At 38.4% G+C, this 18,766-nt stretch overlaps 2 protein-coding genes across 2 annotated transcripts; both read left to right on the top strand.

Annotated features, from left to right (window-relative positions):
* The first annotated feature begins 3,735 nt into the window (after window positions 1–3,735).
* Window positions 3,736–11,856, top strand: LOC308133934 (granulocyte colony-stimulating factor receptor-like). The gene is made up of 16 exons (XM_080501493.1): window positions 3,736–3,838; window positions 4,621–4,695; window positions 5,285–5,581; window positions 6,319–6,451; window positions 6,566–6,732; window positions 7,877–8,043; window positions 8,146–8,296; window positions 8,584–8,666; window positions 8,777–8,984; window positions 9,073–9,261; window positions 9,486–9,587; window positions 10,210–10,356; window positions 10,436–10,576; window positions 10,679–10,775; window positions 10,859–10,937; window positions 11,226–11,856. The coding sequence occupies exons 2-16, from the start codon at window positions 4,632–4,634 to the stop codon at window positions 11,703–11,705; spliced, it is 2,505 nt and encodes an 834-aa protein (XP_080357619.1). The 5' UTR covers window positions 3,736–3,838; window positions 4,621–4,631; the 3' UTR covers window positions 11,706–11,856.
* A 1,434-nt stretch (window positions 11,857–13,290) lies between these two features.
* mrps15 (mitochondrial ribosomal protein S15) lies at window positions 13,291–17,800 on the top strand. The gene is made up of 8 exons (XM_080501492.1): window positions 13,291–13,502; window positions 15,734–15,802; window positions 15,889–15,964; window positions 16,078–16,126; window positions 16,260–16,344; window positions 16,450–16,508; window positions 17,038–17,229; window positions 17,511–17,800. Exons 1-8 carry the CDS (start codon window positions 13,379–13,381, stop codon window positions 17,619–17,621), a joined length of 765 nt encoding a protein of 254 aa, XP_080357618.1. The 5' UTR covers window positions 13,291–13,378; the 3' UTR covers window positions 17,622–17,800.
* Window positions 17,801–18,766: the final 966 nt, after the last annotated feature.

Below are 18,766 nucleotides of genomic sequence, written 5' to 3' on the forward strand. Positions count from 1 at the left end.
AATATCATTTAAACAAAATCAATATATAGCTCAGAATGTTTCCTATCTTCTATTATTTACTTTCAATTTACCATTGTTAGTTCAGAGGAGAACAAAGAATGCATGTAATGAAGGGAATCTGATTGGAACCTATAAAACGTTGCCTAAAAATGTACCTAACCTATAAACCTATAAAACTCCACATGATTTTTACTGTTTTTCATTTGTAAATGACCCATTTCGAAGAAAGTAGCAAGTCTTTACGATATTATTTCGGTGAAAGCATCGCTGGACAAGTTGTGGAAAAACTGTTTATGTTCTGACGATGGAAAAGAGGATATGAAACTGGTTGCACTTGTCTTTTTTGGATTTGCGGAGTTTTATAAGTGCTGACACAAAATGTCAGTGTGTCTGAGTTATAGGGAACTATTTGCATTATTAAAAGTCCAGGTAGAAAAGAAAAAAAAATGTACTTGGATTAAAATATTGTATTTAAAGCTAAATTCTTGGTATGAGAGCCAAAAAAGGGGAAACCGTGGTAAATGTGTCATTACATTGTGTGTGAAGGATATTGCCAAATCCTGAAAGGGGACGTTTTGTAACCCCCGACAGCAACGGGAAAGGAAATGTACCAGCATCTGTAGCAAAAAAAAACATTTCCTTACACATAGCGGTATGGCTCACTGAGACACAATACTCACAAATGATTCCAGCGAGCATAGTTACATCTGCGTCTCAGGAATATAATTGGGCACTAGACAAAGACAAACCAAACGTGTTGTCGTCATTTTAAATATGTCATATTGCATTTGTTGACAAAATACACTCCAAGTTCCATTTTCTTTCCTGTTCTCCCTTTTCTCCCCCTCCCTCCCACCCTCAGTTGCCTTTTGTCAGAGCCACTGGCAATTACCTATTAGTTGTAAGCAGAAAGTCTAAAAAGGAAAGCTGGGGAAATGGAGGCCTTTTTGCACATAGCTGATAAGAAACGGGGAGAAATTCCATTTCTCTCTCTCATTAAAAACACACAGACTTCACCAAATAGGCAGTTTTGTGGACTGAGGACAAGGATCTGACAGTTTGAGTGATAGTTGCAAATTATTCAAATTATAAGAAATGCTTCCTCGTCTTTGGAGGCTATTGCAATTTGTCAGTCCAGACCTTAATTTTCTGCCCGGAGGTGAAATTTTTAATCGACAGTTGACCGGATCATAAAAAAATCTTATTTAAAAACATCTAAATGTATGTCTTTGGCCAAATGTGTTAACAATATCTGTAGAAATCTGACAAACAATTGATTTTTTCCCAGAATCAGGCAGAAGACAGAATTCTAAACACACCACAGGAAGTTTCTCAATGCTATGGTCTCACTTGCTTATTTTAGTGTATGTGCTTCTATGCGTACGTGTGGGTGTGACATGTGTGCGTGTGTGTGTGTGTGTGAGTGTGAGTCAATGTGGCCGTGTGAAATGTATCTCTGATGGAGAAATCAATAAGGGTCATCTCCCACTCTGTCAGATAACACACGCAAGTGATCCTCCCCGTTGAGTTTTTAGTCACATTTAATGATTATACGTTTAGCCTTTAATGATGTTATCTGTTAGAGTTATTGGTGTCACAAAGTAATGAATTGTGAGATTGATCTGCTGTAGTGAAAAAGAGGAGATTTATGATACTTGATGCATCTAATTAGAGGTGGATTGTGAGGGATTATTGAAGCTCATTGTTTGTTGATAAGTTGCTGTCGTGAAGTGCAATATGAAAGGTTAAACTATTTGTGGAGAAGCAGGATGTCTCTTAATTGTTTAACAGCGGTGTAAAAGTCAAATGTGCAACCATCCATCTTCTAAAATGGTTTAGAAGAAAATGGTCTTACCCTAAATCAATTACATCCTCTTAATGATCCCAACAAAATCTCCAAAAACCTGGTTTAACTCTCTTGAATGTTGTTTATCAAAATTGTTATGGAAGGACAAACTACCTCGTATACATTTAAAAATTATACATGTACTAAGGACCAAAGTTGCAAAGAACTACCTTTTTTTGTTATTTTTAATTTATCACCTTGCCAATAAACTATTATGTATTATGAAATGGATCAAACAAATTGCCAACCACAAGTGAGCATCCCAATTATGTAGCCAGGTCTCATTAATGTGACTATTTAATGTTGTTCTGCAATGTGTAGCTGCACCTGAGTTTGATATGAAATGTGTCACATGACATCAATCCATCTTCTATACATGGATTTATTCATGTTAAGTTTGCAGAGGGCTTAATCCCAGTTAACTTTAGACAAAGGGAGCCAGTGCATGTGTCTCATATATTTTCATAAGGGAAATATCAGTGTCGTCTCTAAAGATCATGTGTGAGTTGTTGCTTCACAAGGCATACATGCCTAGTGTGTAGTGTGTTTGGGGAAAGGTAGGAAAAAACCTCAATGTTTACTTAAAATGCATCTCCCCTGCATTGCAATTGAAGCTTTCACCACCAGCATAATCATAATTCATCATAATTCATTGTAAAAATGAATTAAAATGGGGCTTATGCTTGTCAAGACTGAAACTCAACTATAGTTAATTCTAAACTCACATGCCACACAAAATTAGACTTTTGTGTTTCCACAATACAAAAAAAAACTGTTAACAGCTGTTTGGATCTATAGTGAATAGAATGAACAGTATGAACCCTGCGAGAGGTTTCATGTTGTTCAGAAATCTGCCTTTACACAAGCTGTTGGATCTTTTACATGCATGGTTTCGTCCCACAGGTCATTTTATCACTGTGATTATGTTCGTCATCATCTTTCAGTAGCTCCTTTCAGGGGTAGTTCGTAAAAATGACCACATTACATCCACCCTGCATTCCCTCCACTTTCAATTCTTGCTAAAATACAGGGCAAAATCTGTCTCACCACCCTTTATTGGCTCCATGGAAACATTCCTCCTTATCTGAAGGAGTTGCTTACTCCACATAAGACAACACGCTCCCTCTGTTCAAACAACTCATCTCACCTGCACATCTCCGGGACTGAACTCCACTCCAGGGGAGGCGGAACCTGCTGTTGGTAAAATTCACTTGCAGGCCATCTAATCACTATTTATTAATATATAAATGTAAAGTTCATTAAAACTACTACTCTTGCTAACCCTTATTTTATCATGATACACTTTTGATTTGGCACAAATTTTAAGCAGGATGTACATCAACGTCTAGCTTCCAAGCACAAGCTTTTCTGAATCACTCCACTTATTCCATTTGTATCACTCATCCATCTTTTATACAGCTGCATCCAATTTGGAGTCACAGTCAGATGGAGCCAGAGCTCATCCAACACAAAACAACTGGGGACATTTTCACTGTGAGGCGAGGGTGCTAGCCACTACACCACTACAGCACCCTACAGTTTTCTTGTGATTTCTTTTGAAAGAATTATAAAGAATAGCTCATTTAGGTAAATGCCACTCCGTTCCCAACCCCCAAATATGTTCCATATAAAATGTATATTACTTTCTTCGACACCCACTTTATTTAAGTTGCTGGGAAAATATCCCAGTCAGCACAAAAGTCAAAGTACCCCCAGGACATAAGTGCTAAAAGAACAAAATGGCATTTTGAATGCTTTGTGCAGTTATGCAGGTGGCCTTTTTCTTTCAAGTGCTTTATAATACACAACTTTCATTTTTTTACTGTTACTGAACAAATCAATTGTTTCAACATCTTTTAAACTATCTTTGTTTCCACACAGCACAGGGAGACGCAGTCCTGCTCTGAAGGCATGTCAACATTTTGTTGATTGGTGCTTTGTGAGCAAGCGGCCTGAATTCTGTGAATTATAAACTCCCATGCTCGTGTAATGGTGAGTATTCTCCAAACCCCAGCTTTCAAAACTCATTTCAAGTTTCCTCACACCTGTGCTGGTAATGTGAAATCCCAATTGAGTCTGAAATTTAAGTAGCAGGTTGTTGACTTAATATCAGAAGTACAATATGTTTGAGAATTGCTTCCATCTGTTGGGCCCATGAGCTCCCATCCACCGCTCATTATACATGGCCAATCAACGATGGAGCGCATGCCCAGCAAGGCGAGTTGCCGTCAAACAACTGGCAACTGCAATTTCCCTGCTCCCTCAGAGGAGTTCTCGTCTACTAATTGAAAAAAATGTAAAAAGGAAAACAAAACCCCCGATTATGGTCCATCTAAAGAGAATTGTCTTTCATTTCCCATCAGCTTGCATTGCTATGTGCTGACACGTCCCTCTGTGTGATCTTACGACATAAAATATGGACCCAAGCTGCTATAGATGGGGAGTTTGATTATTCCTGAGTGTGTCCAGTGTCAGTTTTTGGATTTGTTCTCACTGTACTCTTCAAACACACAGTGCGACAAGTTTCACTGTTAGTCTTCCAGGAAGCATCAAATGCAAACTGTCTATCCTGAAATATTATGTAGATCTCATCCAAACACTTGAAACAACCACGCTGATGATGTCTTTTGAAGCGACAGACATCATAATTCTAAATTCCTCTCTCGCACAAAGCTGTTACATTTCTTGGAAACAAATGGCAATTCAAATGTTCTGATTGTGCATCATAGTTTGTAATTTTGAAATGAAATAGTTTGTTTTTGACTGTCTAACAGGTTGTGTCATCATGATATCCTCATGGGTGTCTGCGATTATCATGCTGGGGATTTTTGTGAATGGAGCAGAGAGTGGTGAGTGTTGCTCTCAGGAAGCAGTCACAGCACTGATGGAAATACCTGCACAGTTTTCATTACACCTTTCTTTCTTTTGTATTGAAGACTCGGGACAATGACAAATTTGTGACACAAATTTAGTATCCTCTTCAAAATGTGTGTATTTTAGGGGATTTCAAGGTGTGGGAGGATAAGCCCAAGTAGAAATCTTTTAATGGTTCAATGCCAAACTTTTAAAAGATTTTCACACTTTATGGTCTAATGACGTCGTGCTCTATCGTCAAAAAAATAGCATAACCTTTATTGTGCTAGTTTAATGCTTAAGGAAGTCTTTGTATGTATAATCCATCATCTATGCAATAACATCTGGTTTATATTCTTGACTGGTTTCCAGCACACTTAAAATAGAAATTTTGTTTTAATGAAATAATTGTCAGGTTTTATTTTTCAGTGCATTTCTTTTCTATCAAAATATTATTATTTACATTATTTAACGGTGGTGTCCCTCAGGTAAATTCTTAACCACATTTTGATTCTTTGTTGATTTGTTTGTTCAGGCATTCATCCATCCATCCAGCCATTCATTCATTCATTCATGCTTTTACAGAGAATAACATACGGCCATGTGCAAAGCTCCTGACGTCCAGCTCAGTGGTGCCCATAGGATCACCCATCACAGCCACCTGCGTTATTAGTGAGGATTGCCCTCTGGCCATTGGACAAGCCGTCCATACAGAGTGGCACCTTGGTGATCGCCTAGTTCCCAGCAGCCCTGTGGCCAATATGAGCGGCAGGGTGTCCAAGGCTGTTATATCGAGCTTCAATCACACCAGGGCTTTCCTCACCTGCAGCATCCAGGGCTCTCCTCCTCAAGTCGTCGCTGGTGTTGAGCTCCGAGCTGGATGTGAGAACCATTTCAAGTCCTTCTGCATGTTTGCCTGTTCAGTAAAATGTGGAAATGTTTCGACGCTTAAGTTTTAAACAACAAATTATGAAATAACCATGACAGTTGTTGACAATAATACAACTGTCATTGTTATACCATATTATTGTAAATCCATAAGCACAATGAAAGACATAAGTCTGCACGAGCGAGTTGGATGCTCAAATGTCCAGCAAATCTTAGAATGAATCAGTTGTAACTGTGATCTCACAGTTACAGCTGATTCATATACAGTTGTGCACTGAAGTTGTGCACTAAAGCTTAATTTATCATTTGAATTGTTCTCCATGACAATAACAATTAACTCAATTCCAACTATGTGTGTCTAAAGATAAATTGTGGTTTCTTCTCAAAAATTAAAAGAAGAAAAAAACAATGCTAGGAAATCGCATTACCATGATCCACATATTTTCTTGCTACTGACTCTTTCTTTAAGCTGTTTGATTACTTTCTCACACTTTTACATGCCACTAATCTAAAGATGAGACCTCTGCTGAACCAAATTTGGCATCTTGGGTCAATACTTATGAAATCCAAATTTACTACATATATTAATTGCAATTATTCATACAATTTTCAATCAACTACCAAATACTGCAGTATAAAGTCTGTTGACTTTATACTGAAGGTTCCAAAGGTTCCAAAGAAAATGATACATTGAGAAAAATAAACCATGTTTTTTTTTTATATATCATTAGATCCACCACAAGCACCACAAAACCTCAGCTGTCAGACGAACCTCACCACTCCCAACACCCTGACCTGTAACTGGGATGCCGGACAACGGGAAACACATCTGCTCACCAAATACACCCTCCACACGGAGATATGGTAATACTGCAACTGGGAAACAGTTGCAATAACATCATTTCTGTGTGACATTTGCAAAATATGTCTGTCACGTTGCAAAACAGTGTTTCCCACACTGTGATTTCATTATTTCAGGGATTCAAACAAGACCTATACTTACACACTGCCTGCAGGAGTCCATCACCTCAACATCCCTCGCTCAGACTTTGTCCTCTTCTTTGAAATGAGTGTATATATCAGGTGTGTGAATGACCTTGGAGAGGCAACCTCATCACCGATTACTTTGGAGCCTATTAGTGCAGGTGAGACATCAATAATTGTTTCTGTTGACATCCGATTGGTCTTTAAATGAACAATTCCTGACCATTTAGTGTTTTCTTATGCTTCCATGGCTCAGTTTGACCCAAATCCTTCGTCACAGGGCTGATTGTCATGCTTTTGAGAAACTAACAGCTTACTCAGACTGTGACTCATCAACAGTTGGTGCTATTTTGGAGGAATATATTTAGACTCTTCAAAAACTGTTGAATCATTTATGTAAATTAAACAACCTTTTGTGTGGTTTTGGGAAACAGGAAGTAAACACTAACTTTTCAAACTGACACTACTTCACAGTTCCCCAGAAACAACATATATGTGAGAAACTACTAATCTATTATTTATGCCACTTTCTATATCTCAGGTTTATGGCAGCTGATCCCAGCCGACTCTGTGCAAAGGCCCCATCACAGGTCAAACACAGAGACAGTCAGATGTGTGACACCAGGCCCTCATGTGTGAAACTGTAAATTCATTTAATTTACACTGTAAATTACATAAAAATGGATAAATATGTATTTTGTAGCTCACCATTTTTGGGATTGGTGGAGCAAGTTAAAAGTGGGTCACACATCTTTTATAATTTTCTAAAAGTAGAAGAAGGTGAACATCTTATGGAGTTGTGGGAATTGTTGATTTTGACAAAAGCATTTTTCCTCCTAAAATGTCTTTCTTTAAAAAAAAAAGAAAAAAAAGAAAGCACATCTATAATGTGTCCACATTATTTACTTTATGTGTTTCTATGAACCCACTAATAAAGAAATGTCAAGCCAAAACATCAACTGGGTATGCATAGCAATTTAGTTTCCCATGATATACACAACAAAAACAATATTTTAAAAAGGTCACATAGCTTCCATAGACAATGAGCCATTATGCCTTTTTGCATACACCTGCTGAGCAACTTGGTATGTCAAATCACCCCTGTTCTAGTTGACCACCGCAACTCTATAAAAATGGCTCCAACAGTGACTCTGATGAATACCACAGTTCTAATCAGTACATGAACTAACATTAGATATTTGTTGATCATATCTTCTGTTTGTTGTATATAACAGACAAAAAAACCCAAAATCTTATCAAATCCCCATTACTGAGCCTTGTTTTATTTTGATTGTTTTATTTCAGCCAAGTTTGACCCTCCCAAGATTGTGAAGATCCAAGTGGTACCTAAAAGGTACGGCTGCCTGAGGCTGAGCTGGTGTTTGTCCCGGCACCAGACCTGGATGCGCGATCAACGTCTGAACATTGAAGTCCGACTCAAGACTGCTGACAGCAGGGAGTGGGGTGAAGCAGTGAGTTCAAGTCATTCCCCTGCCTAATGTTGTGTATCAGGAGCTAAAGTTTACAGAGTAAATGTACTGTATATTGATTCAAATTCATATTGTTTGTATTAGATCGCTGTGAATAATGTCAGACCATCAAGGCATATGGACCAGTGTCGACTCCTTCACTGGACTCAGTATTTCGCTCAGATTAGAGTCCGATTCCAGCAGAGCCCCTGGAGTGAGTGGAGCAGCAGCCAGTCTGGAGTCACCTTGGAGAGCGGTAGGGCCCACATCAATTAAAAGTGACACAATCAGTCTCTCTAACATTTTCCAATCTATTGCCTTTTCTTCCATTTCCTGGTCTTTTCAATAAATACTAATGTCATGTTCTGCATCTCCCATTGCTTTGCTCTATAGCGCAGGCTGAATTGATGTATTGGGTTTTGTCGTGCACTCTGGCAGTGAATCCATAGACCTGTCTTGTATAGGAAAGTTTTACTTTGTGAAGAGAGAGAAGTGCAGGCGTTTGACAAGCTGCCATGCTGACACCCATCGCTTTCTTTTCAGCGCCCACTGGACACCTTGACTCATGGATGAAGGTATCGAGGGAAAACATGCCCAAACAACTCAACATACACTTGTTTTGGAAGGTAAACATGCGTTGTTTGACACCTGTCGTACACTGATGTACTTCCTCTTGTCGCTCTGCGGCGGTGTGAGGTCTGCCTTCTCACATTTGTTTTCCTTTCCACTGTTTTAGCCATCAAAACAATTCCGTGCCAATGGCCAAAGTGTGTCATATATCGTCTCCATACAAAAACAGTCCGCTGAAAAGGGAATGGTGTGCTTTACAAGAGGAAATCACTGTACATTGCAGCTTCCCAGGAGAGCAAAGAAAGTATATCTGACTGCAGTAAACTCAGCAGGGAAATCCTCCCCCACTGAAGTGCGGATTCGCCATCATAAAGGTAAAACAACATCAGTGAAGTAGTTTCTTCTAAGAGTATTTAATATAGAGTACTGATAAACATGCACAATGTGCTTTTCTGTCTGCAGATCGTGAAGCAATATTGTACCTCGCAGCTGTTCCTCAGGATGACAGTTCATTACAGGTCCAGTGGAAAACTGCAGTTACTCCTGATCTCATGGGTTATGTCGTTGAATGGAGACCTTTGCTGGAAACAGACCTCTCTTACATCCGGTTTGAAACTGCTGGCAAAACGCAATCCAGCCTTCTCCTAACAGGTGTGTTTTCCAGTATTTGTATTACATAATTTAAGATCTGTGCAGTTCTTATTTCCTTTTTATTTCATTTGGTTTTCCCAAATCGTCTCATCATCCCTTACAACAGAAATTCAAACAGTCACTTTCGTGCAGCGTTGTCTGTTTCCTGCGCACAACCCTCTAGTACTCACTGTTTGGAGCTTGTGGGCCCTGATCCACTCTAACCTCTTCACTCTCATCAATAGGCAGCTTTGAGCCCTACAAGCCCTACGGGATCTCGGTATATCCTAGGTTTAAGGATGGGATAGGCCTTCCTCAGACTGTTAATGCCTACTTGAGACAAAAGGGTAAGTCACCAAAGACAAGAGGAGGATCACACAAAGAGCAAGCAGAGGTGTGAGAGTCAGGCCGCCTTAACTTTAAAGAAGTGAGAAAAGATTTGGAACAGGAGCTCCAGAAATATACTGTGCAAACTACCAGGAAGCAGCTGATACGTGATGGAATAATGCCCTCTTGTGGAAGGAATAAAACCTTTTTTTTTTGTCCACTGGAGGACAGAAGACATGAGATGGATTCTTTTAGCTGCATCTATACAAATAAGAATATCATTGAAAATGTCCCTTCTTGTCAGTTATTTATAAATTTATAAGATACAACCTAAAAATATTAAATATTTGTGAGGTTGCAATTGTGGTAATCACTGTATGTAATGTCTTACTTTATTCTGTATTGAATGTTCATGACTTTCGGGTTCAAATAAAGAACAAAACAAAAAATTATTTAAGTATCTTAGTTTAGATATCATAGCTATTATATACAACATGGGATATAGAATGTTCAGAATATGAATGGAATAATGACAAAACATTTCCATTGTATTATAATCCTTTGAAATGACCTTGGATGTTGTAATTTTATACTTCTGTGTAATTGTAATGATAATTTTGTGTGGTCTTTTTCTTAATATAGCGCCATCAATGGTTCCTGAAGTACAAATAAAGAAGACATGGGGTTCACACATTGAGCTTACATGGGATGAAATACCATTGGACCAAAGGAATGGGATCATACAGAGTTACAAAATATTCTACTGGAATGAAAAAGGACCCATTAACAGTATGTTAAATAGCCATATTTTATACTGCTGAACCACTTTGATGTACTTTATGTTCTTTAATGTCTCCTCTTCTTGAAGTTGTATATGTGGATCCTGCTGAGAGGAAGGTTGTCCTTCAAGACCTTGACACAGTGTCACTGTATGAAGCTTTCATGATGGTTAACACATTTGGTGGGAGCATGAATGGATCAACAATTCATTTTAAAACAGAACCCTTTGGTTAGTATGAATTTAATTGTTGTTTTTGTTGTTATTATTCAGACTGTATCCCCACATCAGATACGGAATTCTCTCAATGCTGGGTTTTTTTTTCTTTCTCAGATGCAGTTACCATTATTATGATTGTAATTGCAACAGGCGTTGGCCTCTCTTTGCTGATCATTTTCTCTGTCCTGAGTTGTTTCTCGAAACACAAAAGGTAAAATTATGACCACACTGTCTAAAGGTGAGCAGCTTTAATAATGCTCCTTCTCAAGATGTTTTCTATTATTTTACTTCAAGGCTGAAGAGGCATTTGTGGCCAAATGTTCCAGATCCAGCAAACAGCAGTATTACACAATGGACATCAGAGTCAACGCAGGTTTGCCATCCACGTTTGAAACTGTTGCATAGGTTTTAGATTAAAGCTTTATTTTTATTTTTTTGCACATTTTACATGTAAATCTAATCTCAACCAGTAAAATAGATTTTGTATTTGCCGAATGAAAGTTCTGAATCAGCAGTACTTTGTTTATATTGGATGTTTACTCATCCTACTATACCAAAGTGATCTAATGATGAATTAATGAAATAGAACAGAATGAACATTTCTTACCCAAGTCACAGAATGTAAAATATTAAAAACAACAATGTTTCCTTTGTTTTCCAGAACACCTATCTTGGCTATGACGATAAGGAACCAAATTTAGTCTACTTGTCCCACCTCAGTTTTCTGGATCTTCCTATGAAGCAAAACAAAGAGGAGGACCTTTGGTCGAACAGTGCAGAGGACACCAGTGACCTGGGAGAGTCTATCTGTGGTTCCCCATTCATTCCTGGATACTCTGGTTCAAACAGCGACTCCGTCCCTTATGCCACAGTGATCTTCTCCGGTCCGAGCAACAGCCCAACACCCAAAGAGCCTCCCATGTACCTGCGCTCTGAATCCACACAGCCTCTCTTAGAGAGACAAGAATCCTTCAGTCCAAAGTGTTACCAGAATATGGTGATGGATGGCATGTCGGTGGAGCAGTGTTTTTTCGGACCAAGCCATGACGGTGCACCTGAGGAAGGAGCAGATCCATTCGTTGTTTGGGATGACTTTCCTTTTCTTCGAGCATTAGCCATGAATGATATTCAAAATGATTGAAAGTTCTTTGTTGATTATGAGAGCAACTGCTTCACGTGATGTTTATATGATCAGTTTACTCTGATTAAATGAAGCATACCGCTGTAAATGTAAGCCAGATTTAGCACTGAAATCACTTTGACATTTAATCTCTATGATAGCTATGCTTTGTCTGTACCACAAATTGTAGATATGTCATATTTTTAGAAAATAAACTTTTTTTTCCAACAGATTTGTTTGGACAAGATTTTATTTTTATTTGAAATGAACATTCAACTCAGAACTAATGTTATTTCTATGAATAAATTAAGTAAGCCCAGACCAAACGAATTCAAGAAACTCCGGCAAAACAAATCCTGCATCTGCAATCTCATCTTGAGATAATTAAGAAAAGTTCAAATGGAAATTGTAGTGTTGTTGTTGTTGTTGTTGTTTTGTGATAACTTAGGGCCTTTCACTATCAACTCTATAATTGAGTTTGATGTTAAAGGTGTTATCTGTGGTTCTATCAGTTGAGTGTATGAATAATTCTGGTTTACAATTCAAGAAAACAAATCGCCCCAAAAAAATCTGATGGCCAGGAAACATTTAGTTATGTGTTATTTATTAATTAATTTTTTTTTTTTTTACCTATAAAAGAGAAATGACCACAAGAAAAAAACGAATTGATTTGAGAAACAGATTCATATTTCCCAAGATTCCTTCTCCCTTATAAGTTTAATATCTTTAGTAGATCCAGGTAACTAAACTCCCATTCTCAAAAATGATCATTAGAAATGTTGAGAAAACATGCAGCATACAACCAGAAAAAAAAAAGGTTTGCACACTGTGTGATGAGCTATAAAATCAACACATGATCACATCCATCAAAGTTAGATTTTCAAGACTAAAGTTTCCCACTTCGAGGGAGTATAGGACCTGCTTTATTACCAACCCTGAATTTAAACCATCCAGGTTTTTTTGTGAGTGTGTAAAAGGTGTGCTCCACTCTTAGTCAAGACCGAGCACCTCGAAATGATTGTTGTATGTCGTGCAGTTTTCCAAATTGATAAAATTCAATAAAAATCATGTTGTTGTTTTGTTTTTTTTGCTTTGTATATTTTGGACCAAAATCAAACAGTGTGCTCTCCCAGGGCCTCCACCTTTTCTCAGAATGTGTGAAAGCCAGTTTACCTGGGACAAGAAAATACACACTAGACATAAGGTTCAGGCTGAGAACAAAAAATGTCACCTATAAGAAAGAAAGAAAGAAAGAAAGAAAGAAAGAAAGAAAAAATGCATCCATATAACACCTTTCATAGATAGAGATCGCAAATTGCTTTATACCATAAATAACAGAAATAAAGTCACGAAAGTGTACGTAGCAATTTTGATAAAACGGAAGGAACGGCTAAGATACAGATAATAGACATTAAGGTAAATATTGTTGCTGTCTATACAAATACATTAACTCTTTATATGTGGGATTTCTCAGCAGAATTTGCTCAAAATGCATCATGAAAAAGAAAAGTCTCGTTTTATTGGTCTCATCGATGTACTCTGGGATCGTTTGCTCAATCTTGTAAAGTCCTGTCGCTCCTTCCTCAACTGGCTTGGTCTGGTCAAAATGGCGTCCCTCCTGTAGGGGTCGTGTGTGATTGTCTGTCATATTTTCGGCTATTTAATCTCTTCTGCGCTGTTTAAACCTGTGCGCCATGTTCACCAGCATAGGCCTGAGGACGGTCCTGCGGTCGTCGTGCTGTGTGCTGCGGGAGAGCTCCGCGGTGAGCTCGGCGCTGTCAGTCAAACCTCTGCTAACCGGGCCGTCGGTGAGCCGTGGTGAGTGTGAGGAGGACACAATGTGAAGCTCCGTGGACTAAATACCAACGTAACCTTCTCCACAGTGCCCACCCATGTCTTGCTGACACTCTGTATCTGTTGAGTATTGTGAGTTAGCTGACACTAACACCAGTGGGCACTGTTGGTGAATTTTAGGGTGCAAACGGCTGCAAAATATAACAGTGTGTTTATTGTGTTTGTTTCTGATAACTGCGATTTGCGGTTTGATAAATTGTCTAATGCGTAAACGCGTTGCTGATTGCGTCTAAAAAATGTTTTTGTGTTGAGCTTCCTTCTGCTTAATCTGAACCTTCATCTGTCTTCTAGTTTATCATATCATCACCGTCTGAAAACTTTCCATTTAAAGTGCACGCGATTACTCAGATCTGAAATTCAACAACCACATTAAGACAATATCAACATTAAAGCTTGCTGCCACGTGAGGAATATCAAGAATTAAATGACTTCTTACTCTACAAGATACAGATACACGTGTTTATGCATTTAATTTCAGTAGTCTGGTTTATTTTAAAGTCTGTGTGTCCTGGTTTCAGTAAAATATCTGTTAGAAAACTGCAGCTCATCCAGAAAGCCTCGCAGTTGGCACATTACACCTGAGCTTTAAGCTTTCCATTGGTCGCCTGTGTGTCAAATGATCCACTTCAAAATCGAACTTCATGTCTGTTAAATTTTGAATGGTCTCATGCCTGATTTACCTGTAGAATATGAAACATCCAGACCCCTCAGGTCCTCAGGAAGAGGTTTACCAAGTGTTCTCAGAGTCAGAAACAAACAAGGTGAAGTAGCTTTTAGTTCAAATGCTCCTCACCCGCGGAACAAACGTCCTAAACACCAGAGGACTGCTCACACACTCGCTTCTTTTATATCAGCCTTCAAAACACAATTATTTGCTCAGACTTTTAATTGAACAATCTATTTTACTTATTTTATTACCTCCATCTAAATAAGGTTCTTACTTTCTTTAATATGCATTTCTTAATCACTTTGTTTTAATGTATTCCCTTGTGAAGCATTGTGAATTGCCTTGTGTCATAATGTTAATGTATAATTAAATGTGTTTCCTTGGCTAGATTTGATGTATTACATTTTCTTGATGGAGCATCCTATTTATTGTCACACATGTACCAGTTTTTCCGTGAAACAACTTTTTGGCTTTGGCCTTCTGACCATTTCTTTTAAAAGCACCTTGGCAAATGCTGAAAATTGAGTTTTAAAGTCAGAAACTTATCATCAACATATAGTCATAACATCTTTTTTCTATTCTTACAATATCAAACATATTGTGCAGAATGAAATTTGCAACTGGTGACCAGAGAATAATCCCAACATCTTAAAGTATTTCAGATATTCAAGGTATTATTGAATAACTTGATCCATTTAATGTAGAATACAGCGCACGAGTTGATTTCATGTGTATCTATACTGAAATCTCTGTCTTGACTTGTGATGGAAATATACAGCCATTTTGTCTTAAGGAAGTGAGATCATACGTTGATTTCATAATTGCGAAAACCAGCATCCTCCCACCCTGCGATATTTGGGTCGTCCTGTTTTTTCTCAGAGGTTCAGAATTGCCAAAATCACACAGATCTACAGACCTAGTCTTTCGATCAGCTACATCTTCTTTAAATTTCTCATCAAGAAAACAAACACTGGTGCTCTATAGAAAGCTTGTTGTAAAACATTTAAGGTTGGTTTGATGCATGAGATATCTTCAGAATACGATGTGTTGGGCTCAAAGGTCTTTATGTGTTCAGTTTGCTTGTTGTCCCTCTGTTTGCGTGAGTTTTCTTTGTGTATTTGACTTTGCACCCACAGTCCAAAACAAATGCATTTAAGAATAATTTGTGATTCTAAATTGATTGTAATGGTATAGAGTTGGATAAAGACGTAGAGAAAACTAATAGTGAGGACTCAGATATTTTGCCATTTTGCCATCAAACATCACTTAACAAACCTCATGGTCTGTGTATTATAGAACTCATTACAGTCTGTGAATGTATGCAAGATGCTTTTGTTTGATAATAGTTGGATAAGAATTGAGCAGGGGCATATATTTTTGAAGCAGCTTTGTATATCTTTACAGTTGTGTTGAAAGGATAGTTTGGATATTTGAGGGTACAATCACAAATACCCTTTTTCATTGGATAGTTATTTGTTTTTGTCTTTCATTCTTGCAAATGTGAAACTATGCATTGTTTTTTTTTTAGTTGCAGGGAGCTTCGCCATTCCACCACCAGTGAGGCATTATGCTCGAGTTGCAAAGAAGAAGAAGACAGGTACTTTGTTGGACAGTGTGAAGATCTGGCTATATTTCATTACTTTTCAAAAGTCCACCTGTTTTCAACAAGATATTCTCTTCCAGGCCCTGAGAGCCAGCTGAGTGATCTTCCACCAACGTTACTGAAGAAGGATTACGCAGCTGTACCTCTTGCTCAAACGTAAATCCACACCATGTGTACTCTGCAAATCAAATTCACATTTCTTTTCTCAATGAATCACGAAATGATTACACATCAGTACGTTCATCTATGTTTTTCTTGCTCCCGTGCAGGACAGATGATGTTGTCAAACGACTGCTCTCACTGGAGTTGGCGAGTCACGTGAGTCTTCATGAATTGACGCGTTACTTTTTCTGTCATTTTCGACAGATTGAATCTTGTATAAATGTCATTCCAAAAGTAGTCATGACAAAGTATCTCCCGCACCAATCGCACTAACTATTCCTGTCGCCAGAGTGAAAAGCTTCAGCTGAAAACGGAACAACTGATTGGGAAAGTTCAGAGGGATGAGAGCGATCGCCACTCAGTGGAGGTTCAAGGTCAGGGGCCTTTCATTAATTTTCACACAGGATGTGGTACGCTCACATAAGATACAGCTCATATGTCTTGTATGATGAGTAAACTGCTCTTTTAAATCTTCTCAGTGGCGATTCTGACTACAAGAATCCGAAATCTTCAGGAGCATCTGCAAAAACATCATAAGGTGAGCAAAGGAGAGAAGCTAATTATATATTTATTGGGTGTTTTGTAAGCTAAGGTAGGAGCCCTGTTACATGGGCATGTTTTATTTAGAAAGCTATTACCATGCTTTAATATATCTCCTCACATCTCTTCGTTTCCTCTGGTGTGAAGCGTGTATGCGCTACAGGATATCCTGTTTACTCATTCTCCACCGCATTAATTGAAAACATGCTTAGTGTGACCACATTCTGAAGTTTCCAGCTTGCATCACATGTGAAAGTTTTTTTAAGCTGCGGCATTGGGCGGCTGTGGCTCAGTTGACATCCCAAGGGTTGTGGGTCAATTCCTTGTTTCACCCTGATCGCGTATCAATGTGTCCTTGAGCAAGACGTTGAAGTCCAAGTTGCTCCCAATGGAAGTCAAGTACAAACATTGTGACGCTCTTTGAAACTGCTGAAGTGGTGAAAACACACTAATGGTGAAGGCCATTTGCAGTAAATGAATTAACATTTTTACTTTCAAAGTTGTTGTTTTTTTCATTCTCTCTGCAGGACAAAGCTAACAAGAGGCGGATGCTCATGGCCATCGACAGAAGGAAAAAGCTTTTGAAAAATCTTCGATTGGTTCGATACGATGCCTTCGAGAATGTGTGTGAGCAACTCGGCATCACCTACACCTTTCCCCCAGAGTACTACAGACGAGCCACCCGGCGCTGGTTGGCCAAGAAGGCATTCTGTATCAAGGTAACAAACAACTAATTCTATTCATTTGATTGTTTCCATTTATCAAATTTAATTTTTGGTTTTCTGTTTTGTTTTTTGGGGGTGTTTTTTGGCTGTTCACTGCATGATGATGTTAAAGATCCGTTAAAGAACTTTTCACATGATCATTGTGTTCCAGTGGAACCGTATCAAGTGTCTAACTGATTTTCTCCAACCTTGTGGATGTTCATGTCACACTAACACGTTTAAGGTGTTGCTTGGTGTCACCACTAACACTTAGTAATGGATGTCTCTCCTCTCAGGTCTTCAAAGCAGTACAGAAGCAGAAAGCAGAGCAGAAGCTGAAAATGAAGCAAGGGTTAAGCTCTACTGGAACACAAGTGGCCGAGTCGAAAGCAACTGAGATGAAATAATAAACTATGTTATTCATGCTACACACTCATTTTGACCAAAATATTTACTTTTATGCCTTTAACATGCATCAATATGACAGTCAAATAACTTTATCATACCATTTTACAATACTTCTTTTGGTTTCTGGATGATGTCAGAATTGTGTGAAAATTGTTTAATTGAATGGAAATAAACTGTCCCCTGCAAAATCTGTTTAAAGTTATGTGCTGAAGTGAAAAACACATTTGTTGTGTTCGCGGTAATTCATTCCGAATTCAGGTCTGATGACCTTTAAAGCAAATTTTCTGTGGATAAGAAATTTGTTTTTAAAGAGAGCTACGATACTGTTGCTATCTGTGGCCTGAACCTGTCACTTCTCTGATCACACTCTCAATCTCAGCAGTATTTTAGCTTGGGTAACGATGGTGTTCCTCTTTCCTGCAAGTTCTTGCCTATCTTCATATATTATGCAATCGCACGTTTAAGCCCATTCCAGTAATGCTTCAAATGTGCAGGATTCATGCAGTGGTCAGAAGTTCACATTTCTACAACTTCCTTCAATTTCAGAAGCATCTCACCATATTTCAAAGTGGAACATTCTTCTTTTATGTGGTTGTTTTTGAAGCAAACTGCCGTTTTAATGCTGCCATGAAACTAATTCACTATGATGATGGATCTCCTCCAGCTTTTTTGTCATGTTGATGGTACATGCAGAACACTTTGTAAATGAGAACACGCACTCAGTAGAGTACATACCCTTGCCAACGCTCCATTTTTTGTGTAGCCCAGTTACCATTGCTAGCACGTTGACCAATTCGCTTGTATCGATGCTCACTGGCCAATCAGATAGCAACATCACTGTGCGAAGCACTGAGCAGGGGCACCCTGATAAACCACAACCAAAGTCAATGTCATTTAGTCCAAGTTAAATCTTTTTCTGGGACATGATTTTGAAGAGAACCACAACAAACCAGAGCATCAAACAGTAACTTGTGCCAAATGTGTGGAGTGTGTTGTTCAGGATTGTCACAATCAAATCTTTCACAAGTGAAATGACCTTATTACAAATTTTATTGAACAAAAAGTGTTTTTCCATACCAGTCTTACTTTGAACATTGTGGTAAAAAAAAAGAAAGTGACACTAAAGAGAATGCTTTTGAACCTT

The sequence above is a fragment of the Blennius ocellaris genome (genome assembly GCF_963422515.1).
Source record: "Blennius ocellaris genome assembly, chromosome: 8".
Classification (NCBI taxonomy): Eukaryota; Metazoa; Chordata; class Actinopteri; order Blenniiformes; family Blenniidae; genus Blennius; species Blennius ocellaris.